The following is a 15224-nucleotide window of genomic DNA, read 5'->3' on the forward strand; positions in this document are numbered from 1 at the left end:
CCTGAGTAGCATAATGTATGATGACAAAACACCGTAAATTTAGGTATCCTATGATTAGCCTGCACAAAATGTACATAGTCTTCKTTCTGTTGTAGTATCCCAGATCAGCCTCTACAACATTTACAGTACATAGGCCCTTTTTACCATTGTAATGTAACTGAAGTGTATTGTGACCTTAAATGGAAAGAGACCACATACACAACATTGATATAATTAGTGTCATCGCTTTTATTTTGTTTTGTGTTCAGTTATTTAAATAACCCAGAATTAAGGAGGGGTACATGAGACATATTGTTGATACACACATGTTGTTGTTAGTCATATTATCAATAAAACTTTTCCTTTTTTTCAAACTCAAGAAATCTAAAAACAAATTCTTGTTTACAATGACGGCCAAGGAACAGTGGGTTAACTGCCTTGTTCAAGGGGCAGAACGACAGAGTTGTTTACCTTGTCAGCTCGGAGACTCGATCTATCAACCTTTCAGTTACTATCCAACGCTCTAACCACTAGGCTACCTGCCTCCCCAATGTATTGTGAAAATACATGAGAACTAATTACAATCAACACTTGGGACTGGGACATAGCCATCCTGTGTTGATGGGCAGGTTGGACTCACAGAGGAAGGGGGGGGGTTACTCGAGACTGATCCCTACATTGGCAACATCTGAAATACCACCCTATCCTTAGTGTGTTGTTTGATATACCGATGATTTCTACCGTTCGGTAGCATTTGGAAGTCGTCCCCCCCCCCCCCCCCCGCATTTCACCTTTTCTTGTTGTGAGTGTTCTGATAAACAACACTCGTTGTGAGAACAAGGGGGGAAAAACCAACCAGCTCAATGTGTTTACACAGGGTGAATTAGATGCCGTTTAAGATGCAGCCGTGACAGTGAGAAGGTTATTCCTGCCCACCCAAGGTGCCAAGTCACCATAACACCCAGCTGTCCCGGTCAGTCAGAGATTTGTCAGGGTTTTATTCATTAGGGTACACTGTACAAAAATGCTGTGCAAAGGAAAACAAAATCCTCTATTGACAAGCTCAGGTAGTCCCTTCTTGTTTTCAGTCCCTTTTTTCTTCTGTTTGTGGTCTAATGAATACAGCCCAACATGTGACTAGTCAGTAATTGCTGAATGCAGCGGTCACATATTAGTCCTATGTGTTTAGGACAAGAATAGAACCGCCCCGTATTTCCTGTGGTCCTGTTCTGTTTGTGATCCTCTACGGGGGCCGGAGGGAGAGATGTGGAATTGATGTCGGTCGGCCTTGGTGACCCCCCCGGCCTTGAAATACAACAGTTACATTAACTGATAATTGTTTTAAGGCCTATTATAGGTGTGTTCAGTGTGTGGCGGCGGTCTCTAACTGTTACTATGCAGATTATGGAGAAAAGAGTGTGTTTCTGTGTGAATGACACCTGTTTCAGCCAACCAAGGTTAGTCCGAGACTGTGTGCAATAGGAATAATGGAAATGAAACAAAGAAGTGCAAAATCAAGTGAAAAACTTGATCAAATACAAAAAAGTAAAGCAAACTGAAATGTGCATTCGAGTAGGGAATGTGGAATACAGGGCCTTGCTTCAGCAAGAGTAACAAAAACCTATCCTACGTCCGATCCAACCTCGACGCCAACGCCAACCTCGACCCAACCTCGACGCCAACTCGACCCCAACCTCGACCTCAACCTCGACCAACCTCGATGCCAACCTCGATCCAACCCGACCCCAACTCACCCAACCTCGACCCAACCTCGACCCCAACCTCGACCCACCTCGGACCCAACCTCGACGCCAACTCGATCCCAACTCACCGACCTCAGCCAACATCGCCCCAACCTCGATCCCAAACCTCACCCCAACCCAGATCGACCTCGTTCCAACCTCGACCCGCCACCTCGATCCCAACCTCGACCGCCAAACCTCGACCCCGAACCTCGACCCAAACCCGATCCCAACCTCGATCACATCGACCCCGACCTCGACCCAACCTCCGACCCGACTCGACCAAACCCTCGACGCCCCGACCCCAACCGACCCCAGACCCAACCTCGCCCCGAACCCAACCTCGACCCCGATCCCAACCTCGACCCCGATCCCACTCGACCCGATTCCCAACTCACCGACAACCTCGACCCTCGACCCAACCTGACCCCAACCCCGACCCCAACCTCGACCCAACCTCGACCCAACCTCGATCCCACCTCGACTCAACCTCGACCCCAACCTCGATCCAACCTCGATCCCAACTCGACCCCAACCTCGACCCAACCTGACGCCAACCTCACCCCAACCTCGACCCCCACCTCGACCCCAACCTCGACGCCAACCTCGATCCCAACCTCGACCCTCACTCAAGCACATCGACCACCGAACCCAACCCTCGACCCCAACTCGTCCCGAACCTCGATCCCAACCTCGCCCCTATCCAACCTCGACCCAACCTCGACGCCAACTCGACCCAACCTCGCCACCGATCCCAACCTCGATCCCATCGACCCCAACCTCGATCCCACCTCGATCCCGACCTCGATCCCAACCTCGACCCCCATCCCAACCTCGGACCCCGCATACCCAACCTCGACCCCGAACGCCCCAACCTCGACCCCGATCCCAACCTCGCACCCCGACCTCGACCCCCGATCCCAACCTCGACCCCCGATCCCAACCCGACCCCCCGACCCAACCTCGACCCTCGATCCCAACCTGGACCCCAAAACCCGACCCCAACCTGCGATCCCAACCTCGACGCCAACCTCAATCCCAACCTCGACACCGACCCCAACCTCGATCCCAACCTCGACCCCCGACCCTCGATCCCAAACCCCGACCCCAACCTCGACCCCAACCTGGACCCCACCCGACCCAACCTCGACCCCAACCTCGACGCCAACCCTCGATCCCAACCTCGACCCCAACCCCAACCTCGATCCAACCTCGACCCCCGACCCTCAATCCCAACCCCGACCCCAAACCCGACCCCAACCTGGACCCCAACCCCACCCAACCTCGACCCCAACCTCCCATCCCAACCTGGACCCCAACCTGGACCCCAACCTCGACCTCCAACCTCGACCCCAACCTCGATCCCAACCTCGACCCCAACCGACCCAACCCTGACCCCCAACCCCGACCCCAACACTCGACCCCAACCTCGGACCCCAACCTCGACCCCAAACCCTGGACCCCTACCCAACCCCCGACCCCAACCCGACCCCAACCTGGACCCCAACCTCGACGCCAACCTCGACCCAAACCCACCCCAACCTCGACCCCAACTCCACCCCAACCTCGCACCCCAACCTCGACGCCAACCTCGATCCCAACCTCGATCCCAACCTCGACCCCAACCCCGATCCCAACCTCGACCCCAAGCCCGATCCCAACCTCGACCCCAAGCCCGATCCCAACCTCGACGCCAACCTCGATCCCAACCTCGATCCCAACCTAACGTCTGACTGCAGCCTACTCTCAACCAATGGAATTACTCTTTTATTCATCTTTCCTATTGGCTACCTTGATCGTCATCGTCGTGGTACACACAAATGTTTGTCTCTACAACATTCGTGACAACAACCCCCTTTTCGTTTCCTATATATCTCTCAGAATGTAGTATTTTCTACATGCTCTATTTGATGTCCCCAGCCATTGTTAGTTGGTTGTTTGTGCCCGGACAGTAGACATATCAGTATTAGAAACGGTAACATTGTGTCCCATTGGTTAACATATAAAACCTTACATAAACTTTCTCCATAAAGGTCAACCCTCCTTTTGTCTGTCTCTGTCTCTCTTCTACCTCTCTACYTGCCAATCTGTACATTCATTTGAAACAAAGCAGTACATAAAACAACATACAGTAACTGTATATACAGTACATAGAGGGGATAGATGCATTATTGCACTGCGATAGGTAAAGAAGCTTTGTTTCCCCCCCCCTGTTCATTAAAAAAGGATATACTGTACTGTAGTGTACATTTTAGGCCATTTGTGATGTTATCAACACCACAATAACACCAATGTTCCTTGATTCTTTGCATAGTAAGGTTATGGATAGGTAGAGAAACTACATTGTAACCAGATCCGTATTTATAACATGTCAATGTAAATACATGGCTCTGACTCTACCCATTCTATCTCTACGTACTCATTCAGAGTTGAAGAGTAATAGTCCGTTTTTTGTTTTCCTAATCTAATAACTATCACGGCAACTTTCAAAGGGATTTGTTTGATGAAAGCATAGTCCAGTAAGCTATAATATTATATTACAAAACTCCTATACCTGCCTCCCTGTAGCCACCACCACTACTACAGAACTAAAAATTGACGCATCGATACTCTGTCAGCGTCCTAAATTGCGCTCTGTTTCCAAATGGCACCCTGTTCCCTATTTAGTACACTACTTTTGACCAGAGCCCATAAGGCTCGGGTGTAAAGTAGTGCACTGTGGAGAATAGGGTGCCATTTAAAATCCAGTCACTCTCTCTCTCTCCCCAGTTTGACCTGTGTCAGACCTGCAAAACATCATGTCAACCTATGGTTTAACTGCATTCCTGTCTACTCCAATGTATACCCAGCAACATTAAAACACATATATATATATATATATATATATATATATACAAAATAACTGCAAAAGCATATCTACGCCACTACATTATCAATGTCTTACGTGGGGGAGGAAAAGTGTAACACTGTTTTGAAAACATTGCATCATTCCAGATATTGTCTTTGGTATTTTTCTTCTAGCCTGTATACCTTCTTTTTTTTTGGTATAAATTAGAATAAACCTTTTATTTATTTTTTAAGAGTAAACATAAGTAAGCTACTGTAATAATTTGATTATTCAAGGAACTCTTGTCAAAGTCAAATGCAAGTAAGCTAGTTTTACATTTCAGCAATGCCTGATTAAAACAACACATTTTGTTTTTCAATTACAAGGTCCATATCAAAAGTTGTAGACAAGTCGCTTTGGATTTTAGAATCCCTTCAATTTCCTTCTTTTTTTTTTGTGCAATAAATGTATAATGTGTTTTATAAGATGTAAGAATGAGAGGAAGAGGCAACAGTGAATTGTCCCTTCAATCTCCTCTCGGTAATCCCACTGTTGAGCTAGCTCTGAGCTTGATGGTCCTGGACTCTTCTATAGCCAGCCAGACAAATCAGTGGGTTTTAGTGGACTTTAGAATCACCAGACAGGATGCTTCTATGTCCCAGCTGCGTTGTAAGGGCATCAGGTTCTTTACTGTGTGGTCACCATTACTGTCCCTTATTCCAAAGCAACAAACACACAAGGTCAGTTCCTTTCAAAGTCCTTACCATATCTCCCCTGTGAGGCTAGCGCTGAGCTGGCCCTCCATCAAGATGCTCCTATAGGTCAATGAAATTAAAAATTGTCCAAAACCCACCAGTCCCTTTTATCAATGTCCTGGTTTTCTTTCTTTCTCTTATTTCGCAAGCTCAATGGTCCTTTCTCCTGACCCTCTCTCCCCAGCTCCCCCTACAGGTCAGTGCCAAAACTGCCCCTCTTCACCCTCAGGCTGCCTCCCCAGCCTCGGGGACTGGTGTTGTGGGTACGCTGCAGTCCTGGAGACCTCAGCCCAGAGTCCTCCGATTCCACCGAAGCATCCGAGTCAGTGAGGGACCTGGTGTTGTAGAGCCTTRCTGGGGACCGGATCACCCCTGTAGGGGTGGGAGGTGGGCTGGCGAAGGGGGGGGACTGGCACCCCATGGCCCTGGACTGGTAGGGGCTGAAGGGGGGTTTGGAGCTGCTGTGGTGCTGCTGGTCATAGCCCTGGTGGTGCTGGTGGGTAGTGATGCCACCCTGTGGGGAGATTGGGAGATTGTGGCCGCTCAGAGCACCTGGGGATGGGCTGTTTTTACGTTTGGCCGCGTTGATGATGTTCTTGGCTAACAGGCGATGGTTTGCCTTGGAGTTGTTGGGGCTTGGGCTGACGATGGGAGACTGGCATCTGGAACCCCAGGGAGGGGACAGGGGTGAGGGGGAGAGAGGAGAGGTGATGGTGCCTTGGTGAGAGGGTCTGGAAGAGGAAGAGTTGGAGATGGTGGTGGTGGAGAAAGGCTTGGTTGTCTGGTTGATGTTAGGGGATTGACAGCGGGACCCCCAGGGAGATACAGGCGATATAGGTGAGGTGGTAGTGGATGGTTTAGGCCTGGATAAAGAGGCAGTGGAGAAGGGTTTGGTGACCATCGCGGGGGACTGGCACCTCGTCTCCCAGGGTGGGGAGACAGGGGAGGTGGGTGTGGAGGTGCCCTGGTGGGGGGGCCTGGAAGTGGAGGAGGAGGTGATGGTGGTCTGGGGGGTAGGGGACCGGACCCCGCCGGGAGTGGGGGGTCCCTCTGGGCTGCTGAACCGCCGGGTGAACTGGGGGGTCCTGGTGGGGGGGTGGGTCGGGGTGGTGGGGGTCGGGGTTGGAGGCGACTCCTTCCTCGTCTGTGGAGAGTAAAGAGTATAAAGAGTATAAATCTCTGTACATGTGAATGTGAGACACCATGATCCTGTTAAACTGGGTTAGAGAGACATGAATATGAGACACCATGATCCTGTTACAAACTGAGGTTAGAGAGACGCTGACTGACTATTGGTCATAGACACCATGACCGTCCCTACGTCTTAACTGGGCTTAGAGACGACATCGAATATGAGACACCATTGGATCCTGTAAACTGGGTTAGAGAGACATGAATATGAGACACCATGATCCTGTTAAACTGGGTTAGAGAGACATGAATATGAGACACCATGATCATGTTAAACTGGGTTAGAGAGACATGAATGTGAGACACCATGATCATGTTAAACTAGGTTAGAGAGACATGAATGTGAGACACCATGATCATGTTAAACTGGGTTAAAGAGACATGAATGTGAGACACCATGATCATGTTAAACTGGGTTAGAGAGACATGAATGTGAGACACCATGATAATGCTAAACTAGGGTAGCGAGACATGAATGTAAGATAAGCTAAAGGCCTTCTATGCTCACTTCGAGGCAAGCAACACTGAAGCATCTATGAGAGCACCAGCTGTTACGGATGACTGTGTGATCACGCTTTCCGTAGGCGATGTGAGAAAGAGCTTTAAATAAGTCAACATTCACAAAGCCGCAAGGCCAGACGGATTACCACGACGTGTACTCCGAGCATGCGCTGACCAGCTGGCAAGTGTCTTCACTGACATTTCAACTTCTCCCTGACAGAGTCGGTAATACCTAAATGTTTCAAGCAGACCACCATAGTCCCTGTGCCCAAGAAAGCCAAGTTAACCTGTCTAAATGACTATTGCCCCATAGCACACACATCTGTAGCCATGAAATACTTTTAAAGGCTGGTCATGGCTCACATCAACACCACCATCCCAGACACCCTGGACCCACTCTAATTTGCATACCGCCCCAACAGATCCACAGATGACGCAATCTCTATTGCACTCCACACTGCCCTTTCCCACTTGGACGGAAGGAACACCTACGTGAGAATGCTATTCATTGACTACAGCTCAGTATTCAGCACCATAGTACCCTCGAAGCTCATCACTAAGCTAAGGTCCCAGGGACTGAACACCTCCCTCTGCAACTGGATCCTGGACTTCCTGACGGGCCGCTCCCAAGTGGTGAGGGTAGGCAACAACACATCTGCCACGCTGATCCTCAACACGGGGGTCCCTCAGGGGTGCGTGCTTTGTCCCCTCCTGTACTCTCTGTTCACCAACGACTGTGCATGACTCCAAACACCATCATTAAGTTTGCTGACGACACGACGGCAATGTTCCCTGAACATTTTTTTCGGCACTGAGCAAATTTCAGGTCTGCTGAGAGCAAACTTCAACGTTGTGAAAAGTCTGTGCAACTTCCAGCGAGCGTTTATTGTGAACACTGAGGTTGTACCCACTTTAAGTTACAGTTTTCACAGTGGTCAAGTAGGCTACTGTGGCTATTTGATCATAATGTAGATCTACCAGAGTGGCCTACCATCAAAAACAACGGTGAAAATGCATCCCATAATATTTTAACATTTAACATATTTTAACATGCTGTTCTATCATTCAGCCTGCATTAAGAGCCATTGTGTGGTGTTCAATGTAAGCCTACATTCAGTGTTTTTTGTTGTTGTTGAGTTTTTGAAAAAATATGCAGGGGGCTTAAAATGAACCTGTTTATCCACTTGTCCTTCAGACAAGGATGTGATTGAAAATGTTGTTGTTTGATGCAAGAAACCACTTTACAAAATAAAGTTCATTATTATTCCCATACCATTATTACAGAGAATCAGCCAAATGATGCTACCCTCTGCCTAATGGCTACTTAGCTTATTCTGTCTCAAAATACAACACTGCCCAATTAAGACAGAGGAAATGCTCCTTACCTGACTTTCTTTTCAAAGATGGCTAGAAATGTACACGTTTTGTGCTCTTGTAGGAAGCAACCACTCCCCCACTGCTGACTACAAATGATTTATAACTGTGCTAATAACTCACTAAGTAGCAAAGGATCTGAACAAAATGTTCACATGTGGCTACATACAGCTCTTACTTTGATGAGTGCATCTACTCACAACAAAATGCATCTACTCACAATCGCTCATGCTGTAAACACAGTCCAGTTCTAAGGAATGGCACAGATCCATATATGTCAATGGTCGATTTGCATATGGGGATACTGCAGCTCTGATTGGTTATGCCGCACAGGACTGTAGAGTACGGGCTGAGTCATCCCTGTCAATGCAATATAATCCTACTGCAGTGCAAAAAAAAAATCTCTTACATACTAAAAGTCTTGCATAGTTCATTTTGTTTCAGTATGTTGCATTGAACGTGGCTAATATTGGCATTTGCCCAGTAGAGGAAAACATTGATAGTGTTAACTAATGGGGTAAACTAGAACGTGTATTTTTCTTAGAGGGAAAATTGCACAATGGTGGTAAACGATAATAAGACTGCCTATAGGGAGGAGGTCAGAGACCTGGCAGTGTGGTGGCAGGACAACAACCTCTCCCTCAAGATTTTTTTTAAGACAAAAGTGGACTACAGTAATAAGGGGGGCGAGCGTCGCCCCCAATTCACATCCACGTGACTGCAGTGGAGCGGGTCGAAGAGCTTCAAGTTCCTATATATCAACGTCCAAACACACCAACACAGTTGTGAACAACGCCTCTTCCCCTTCAGGAGTCTGAAAAGATTTGGCATGGGCCCTCAGATCCTCAAAAAAATCTACAGCTGCACCATCGAGAACATCTTGACTGGCTGCATCACCGCTTGGTATGGCAACTGCTTGGTATGGCAACCGCTTGGTATGGCAACTGCTTGGTATGGCAACCGCTTGGTATGGCAACTGCTTGGCATGCGACCGCAAGGCACAACAGAGGGTAGCGCGTACGGCCCAGTACATCACTGGGGCTGAGCTCCCTGCCATCCAGGACCTCTATACCAGGCGGTGTCAGAGGAAGGTCCAAAAAACTGTAAAAGACTCCAGCCACCCAAGCCATACACTGTTCTCTCTGCTACTGCACAGCAAGCAGTACCAATGCACCAAGTCTGGAACCAACAGGACCCTGAACAGCTTCTACCCCCAAGCCATAAGACGGCTTAACAAGACTGCTGAATTGTTAATCAAATGGCTATCCGTCCCAGACTACCTGCATTGACCCATTTGCACCAACTCTCTTGCACTGACTCAATGCACACACACACTGGACTCTACCCACAGACTCACACATACTTACACCGACAACCCCAACACACACACACACGCACACACACACCACAACACACACACACACACAAACCACATGCGCCCACACTCACATAACATACACACACATGCGTACTGACGCCACACACACACACACACTTTTACACTCACCACACACGCTGTTGCTAGTCACTTTACCCTTACTCATATATACAGTACATAGCTACCTCAATTACCTCGTACCCCTGCACATTTCTCGGTACTGGTACTCCCTGTATATAGCCATGTTATTTTCTACCTCCTGTATATAGCCATGTTATTTTCGACTTCCTGTATATAGCCATGTTATTTTCTACTTCCTGTATATAGTCATGTTATTTTCTACTCCCTGTATATAGCCATGTTATTTCTACTTCCTGTATATAGCCATGATATTTTCTACTCCCTGTATATAGCCATGTTATTTGTACTTCCTGTATATAGCCATGTTATTTCTACTTCCTGTATATAGCCATGTTATTTTCTACTTTCCCGGTATAATAAGCCATGTTTATTTTTCTACTTCTGTATATAGCCATGTTATTTTCTACTTCCTGTATATAGCCATGTTATTTTCTACTTCCTGTATATAGCCATGTTTATTTTTCTACTTCTGTATATGCCATGTTATTTTCTACTCCTGTATATAGCCATGTTATTTTCTACTTCTGTATATAGCCATGTTATTTTCTACTTCCCTGTATATAGCCATGTATTTTCTACTTCCTGTATATAGCATGTTATTTTCTACTTCCTGTATATGGCCATGTTATTTTATACTTCCTGTATATAGCCATGGTTAATTTTCTCTCCTGTATATAGCCATGCTCAATTTTTACTTTCCTGTATATAGCCATGTTATTTTCTACTTCCTGTATATAGCCATGTTATTTTCTACTTCCTGTACATAGCCATGTTATTTTTATTTCATCTTATATTTAACTCTGCATTGTTGGGAAGGACCCGTCAGTAAGCATGTCACTGTTAGTCTGCATCTGTTGTCTACGAAACATGTGACAAGTCTGCACCTACTTAGGCCCTAAGGGTAACCTGTACCTTGAGCCTGGAGTGTTTTCATGCTGGACAAGAAAGGCCAATGGGTCATACCATTCTTTTGAAGGGGCCATGGGTAATACCATTTGTCTGAATGCTTTTAACTCTGGGGGGGGCTTTTAGAAAGCTAAGACCCTTCCTTCACAAAGAAACAGGTTGTGGAATGCAGTGTGATCACTCATATTGTACAGGGTGTTTCCGTTACCTTCAGAGAGAATCTTTTAAAACGGTTACTTCTTTTTTTTTTTAAGTCTGATTGTTGGTTTTTCTTTGATGTATTTATCTGGTATGTCCTCTGCCGGCTCTTTGAGTTTTAAACTGGGTGGTAGCTTTTAGGAATATGCATTTGTGTCGTGTCTATTGACTGCTTTCAAATGTTTTCCTGCAGAGATATACATTTAGGTCAATGTACTATATGCTTCAGTAAACTATGGCAATAGAAAATGATTCTGGTTATGATTATGGGTACTGTAAAGGTAGATGAGTGGAAAACATCAGGATAGAAGAAACAGACGACAGGTTAGGTAAAAAGACAAACAAAAGAAAGAAGGTTCCAGGAAAACAGAAAGGATAAAGGTTTAATCAGGAGAGAAGAAGAAACAGTTCAACAGAAAAAGAGAAGTTTCTAGATACAGAATTGGGAAAACAGAAATCAGCGCATAAAAGAATAGAGAAACAGAAAAACCAAAGTCCTTGTTGTCAGCTAGCTGGTTTAGTGATCAACATTATACATCTGAAAACATATTTTTATTCTATATTGTTGTTCTATGAATCAGAAATGAGTGCATCAGAGATAAGAGAAACGAGGAAGCTATAATTATTATTATTGTCCACTAGCTCCAGCACTTGTATGTTTTGAGGCTCCCCTATTTGGTTTAGTAATCAACATCGTAAATCTCAAAACACTCACCAGTTATATTTTCATTCTATGTATAAACACTTCACCTGAAATTATTGCTCAGTCAAGTCGTAAAAAACATTTTTAAGATACATTACGTCAAATGGCATGCAGCAGTGCAGTGTGTAAATGACTGACATCAATGGCCTCAGAGCCAGGGCTCACGGGACGTTAATAGTAGTATATAATTTGGTAGTTCTCGTCTAAGGGCAGAGAAACTGAGAATCAGAAGTCAAAGCAGCATCCCAAATGGTACCCTATTTACTATACAGTGCACTACTTTTGACCTGCGCCCTATGGGCCCTGGTCAAAAGTAGTGTACTATACAGGGAATAGGGTGCCATTTCAAACAGCAGTCAGTCTATATTAGAAACAGAGACGTTAAAGGGAGTTCCCAGCCTTATACTTTCATGTCTGTAAACTCGTATTAAATTACAAATCATAGATCATAAAATAGACGCCAGAGCATCTGTTAAAGGGCTTTGTGTATCTTGTTTTCTTTGTTGGTCTCTGCTATTCCCTCTCTCTTCTCTCTCTGCTATTCTCTTCCTCTCTCTTCTCTCTCTCTCTCTCTCTTCCTTTCTCTTTCTCTTTGTATCAAGTCTTTCTGGAGACTTGAAGGGGAAAAAACACTGGAAAAAGTGTGAACCCGATTTCTCGCCCCAAAGTTCTTTAGGAGCTGACAGAAGTACAGTCAGTGGTTTTTATATATTGTACTATTTGGCAAATATTCCCCTGTTAACTGACATTAAATAATGTTCCTTTTTCTGGGATTTGATCTCTGGCTCTATAGCGTGTTTGTCAGTTGCATAGCAAACTTGTTTTCTTTAACAACTAATGAAGCGGCAAAACCATGAAATCAAGATTCCACAAGGAGCTCCAACAAAATGTGTGGCTTTAGGTGTAGACAAATAATATATGTTGAGCTTTGTACTGTAAAGTAACGTCATCAGTGACGTCTAACCCCGTAGTATCTAGGTAGGTATCCAATAAATAGACTGTGTGCATCCGTTGTATCTGTCGTGTGAAATAGAATAAAATAAGGCTCTTTCTGTCTGTCTATCTGTTGTACTTTGGTTGTGTTAACACAGTTCAGAGTAGAAGCAGAGTAGAAACAGAGTAGATCTATCAGTAGAAGAAGAAAGAAGGCCTCCACACCTGGGGTTCGATCCCGGCCCTCTTGGTAGAGAAGGTGGGTCTGGGTGCCTGGACGCTCGACCGAGGAGAGGCTACTCTCTCCGGAGAGAAGGCAGAGACAGGAGAGGTGATCCTGGGGTCCCTCAGCTGTGGAGTCCCCCCGTGTTGTGAAGGATAGTAATCCCCACCTCCAATTCCTCCTGATGGGGACTGAAGTGAGGGGGACAGGGTAGGCCTGAAGCGGGGCAGGCTGTTGTAGTTGTGTGACTGAGGGTTGGAGGAGGGCAGGGAGGCCTGCCTGGAGTAGGCCTCAGATGAGACCAGGGGTTTGGGTGGTGGAGGGGCCCCTCGGGGCAGAGCGCTCAGCAGGGTGCTGGTAGAGTCCTGGACTGGGTTGAAGATGAACAGGGAGGAGTTGAGCTGGTAGGGCTKGTGCCTGGAGAGGTCCATCTCTATCTTGGTGCAGCCGTWCTCCAGGGGTGGTTCCTCGGGGACCGGGGCCGGGGTTGGAGCCTGCTGGCTGGGCCTCCTGTTCGCGGGCTGAGGGGTCTGGAGGGTCCGTGTCAGCCTGGCGCTGAGGTCAGTGTTGTTAGCAATAGCTTTGACCCGGCCAGGCATATTAGATGGATAGATCCAAGATGGCGGCAGAGACGCGGTGGGAGACGGCGACCTCATCTGACCACCTCCACCACCGGAGACATTCTGGTTCTCCACTACGTACTTCTCCATCCTGGACTGGCGCTTAGCGAACAGCTCGGCCCCCTTCCCTGATGCGTTGGTCAGGGTCTGCTCTGGCTGGTGCTGCCCCCTGGGYTCCCTGGTCCTGGAGCTCTTGAGACAGGAGGACCACTCCGGCACTTTGGCAGCCTCCGCCTTCACCTCCTCCCTGGCTAGGAAGTTAGAGGCCTCGGCCCCCAGAGCCAGCAGCTCCTCCTCTGGGGCTGGGTCGGGAACGGAGCGGAGGCCGTGCTTCTTCCTGTCATCGTTCCCCTGGACCAGAGAGAGGAGTTCAGGGTTGGGTGCCATGACAGGCTTCTCCTTAAAGGTGAACATGGACTTCCTGGCTGTCGACGATCGTCTGATGGCCGCCGCCCCTTCCTCCAGGATGCCCGTTTTGATTAGCTGCTGCTGGTTCTGTTGACCAATAGGCTGAGGGGTGAAGGGGACAAAGGTGTTGGGTCTAGGGGAACTTGGAGGAGGGGTGTTGTGGGTGACAGGAGGGTTGGGGGGTCGATACTGGGGAACAGAAGCAGCTGTAGAAGGAGGGTTGTACTGGGGGACGGGTGTAGACCTAGGGAACATGACAGTAGACATAGGGGGAGGACTGGAGAGAGACTGGGAGGGAGGAGGAGGATGGATGGGGAAGGCTGGGAGAGGAGGCATGGGGTAGGAGGGAGGAGGGGGAGGAGGGGAGAAGGCTACGGGGCGAGTGGCAGTGAAAGGTGGGAGAGGGTGAGTGGAGTCTGAGGAAGCTGGGGGAAGAGTTGGGGTAGGATAGGAGGGGGCTGGAGGTATGTTGTTATCCATGACGGGACTCCTTGCCTCTGGGGACTTGGGCTGTATGGTGGGTGGAGAGAAGAAGGGTCTGGCTGTCCGGTTGACGATGGTGGGGGCCTGTCTGGACAGGGACATAGAAACTCGGCCTCCATTTTGGATCTCTCCATCAGAGCCCTGAGTGCTGTGGAAGCCATTACGGGTCTCAGACGGAGCTGTGGGGTATGAGCTCCTATTCATCCCCACTTCCTCTCTGACTGTACCGGTGTTGTTGTCATTTACTGGTATAATCTCATCCTTCACTTCACCCTCAATATCCTCGTATATCTCCTCTCTTTCTCTCTCTCCACTCCTCTCTTCCTCCTCCCTTGTCTCTCGTTCACCGGACTAGGAAGTGTCTCTCCTGTTGTCACAGTTTCCACTTCCTCGTACGAATTGTGCTCGTCACCTGGTCCTTCATGATGTCACGTTCGGTGCTCACTTCCAGAGGGTGGCGACCAGAGTTGGGGGGGTTGTTTTGTTCGCAACGCTGTTTCTTCAGTATCAGTTGTATGTCTTTCTCTTTCCCCTCACTAGCTCCCTCTCTCTCCTTCCCACATGTCAGGTATTTGTTCGACTGTATCGCCGTCTCTCGCTCTCTCCGCTCCTCTTTCCCTTGTTCTTTCCCCCGCAGCTGCTCTGCGTGAAGGCAATGCGTTGAACCCTCTGCGAGCGGGCGGTTTGAAGAGCTGACTCCGCGGCGAGTTGGAGGCAGCCAGACGCAGAACGGTCAGGCACTGGTGCAGCGATGATCTGTGACCACCCTCCTCCTGTCAACCCTTCTCTCTGATGGCTGGCACTACGTGTCAGGTCTGCGGCTACACTGGTCTGCAGGGTGGGAGATAGAGAAGGGAAAGAA

General features: G+C 48.0%; 1 protein-coding gene across 2 annotated transcripts; it reads right to left on the bottom strand.

The window, feature by feature from the left end:
- Positions 1–204: 204 nt before the first annotated feature.
- Positions 205–14814, bottom strand: LOC111968140 (synaptopodin). Of its 2 annotated transcripts, XR_011480361.1 has the most exons (4): positions 12854–14814; positions 3420–6447; positions 3048–3090; positions 205–1605 (listed from the first exon to the last, which is right to left on the bottom strand). XR_011480361.1 is itself a non-coding variant. In XM_023993705.2 (2 exons), exons 1-2 carry the CDS (start codon positions 14564–14566, stop codon positions 5494–5496), a joined length of 2667 nt encoding a protein of 888 aa, XP_023849473.1. In that variant the 5' UTR covers positions 14567–14814; the 3' UTR covers positions 3260–5493. The 2 variants fall into 2 exon arrangements, 1 of the variants encoding a protein (XP_023849473.1); XM_023993705.2 differs by lacking the exons at positions 205–1605; positions 3048–3090 and having other exon boundaries at positions 3260–6447.
- Between the last annotated feature and the right edge of the window lie 410 nt (positions 14815–15224).

The sequence above is a fragment of the Salvelinus sp. IW2-2015 genome, linkage group LG8 (genome assembly GCF_002910315.2).
Source record: "Salvelinus sp. IW2-2015 linkage group LG8, ASM291031v2, whole genome shotgun sequence".
Taxonomy (NCBI): domain Eukaryota; kingdom Metazoa; phylum Chordata; class Actinopteri; order Salmoniformes; family Salmonidae; genus Salvelinus; species Salvelinus sp. IW2-2015.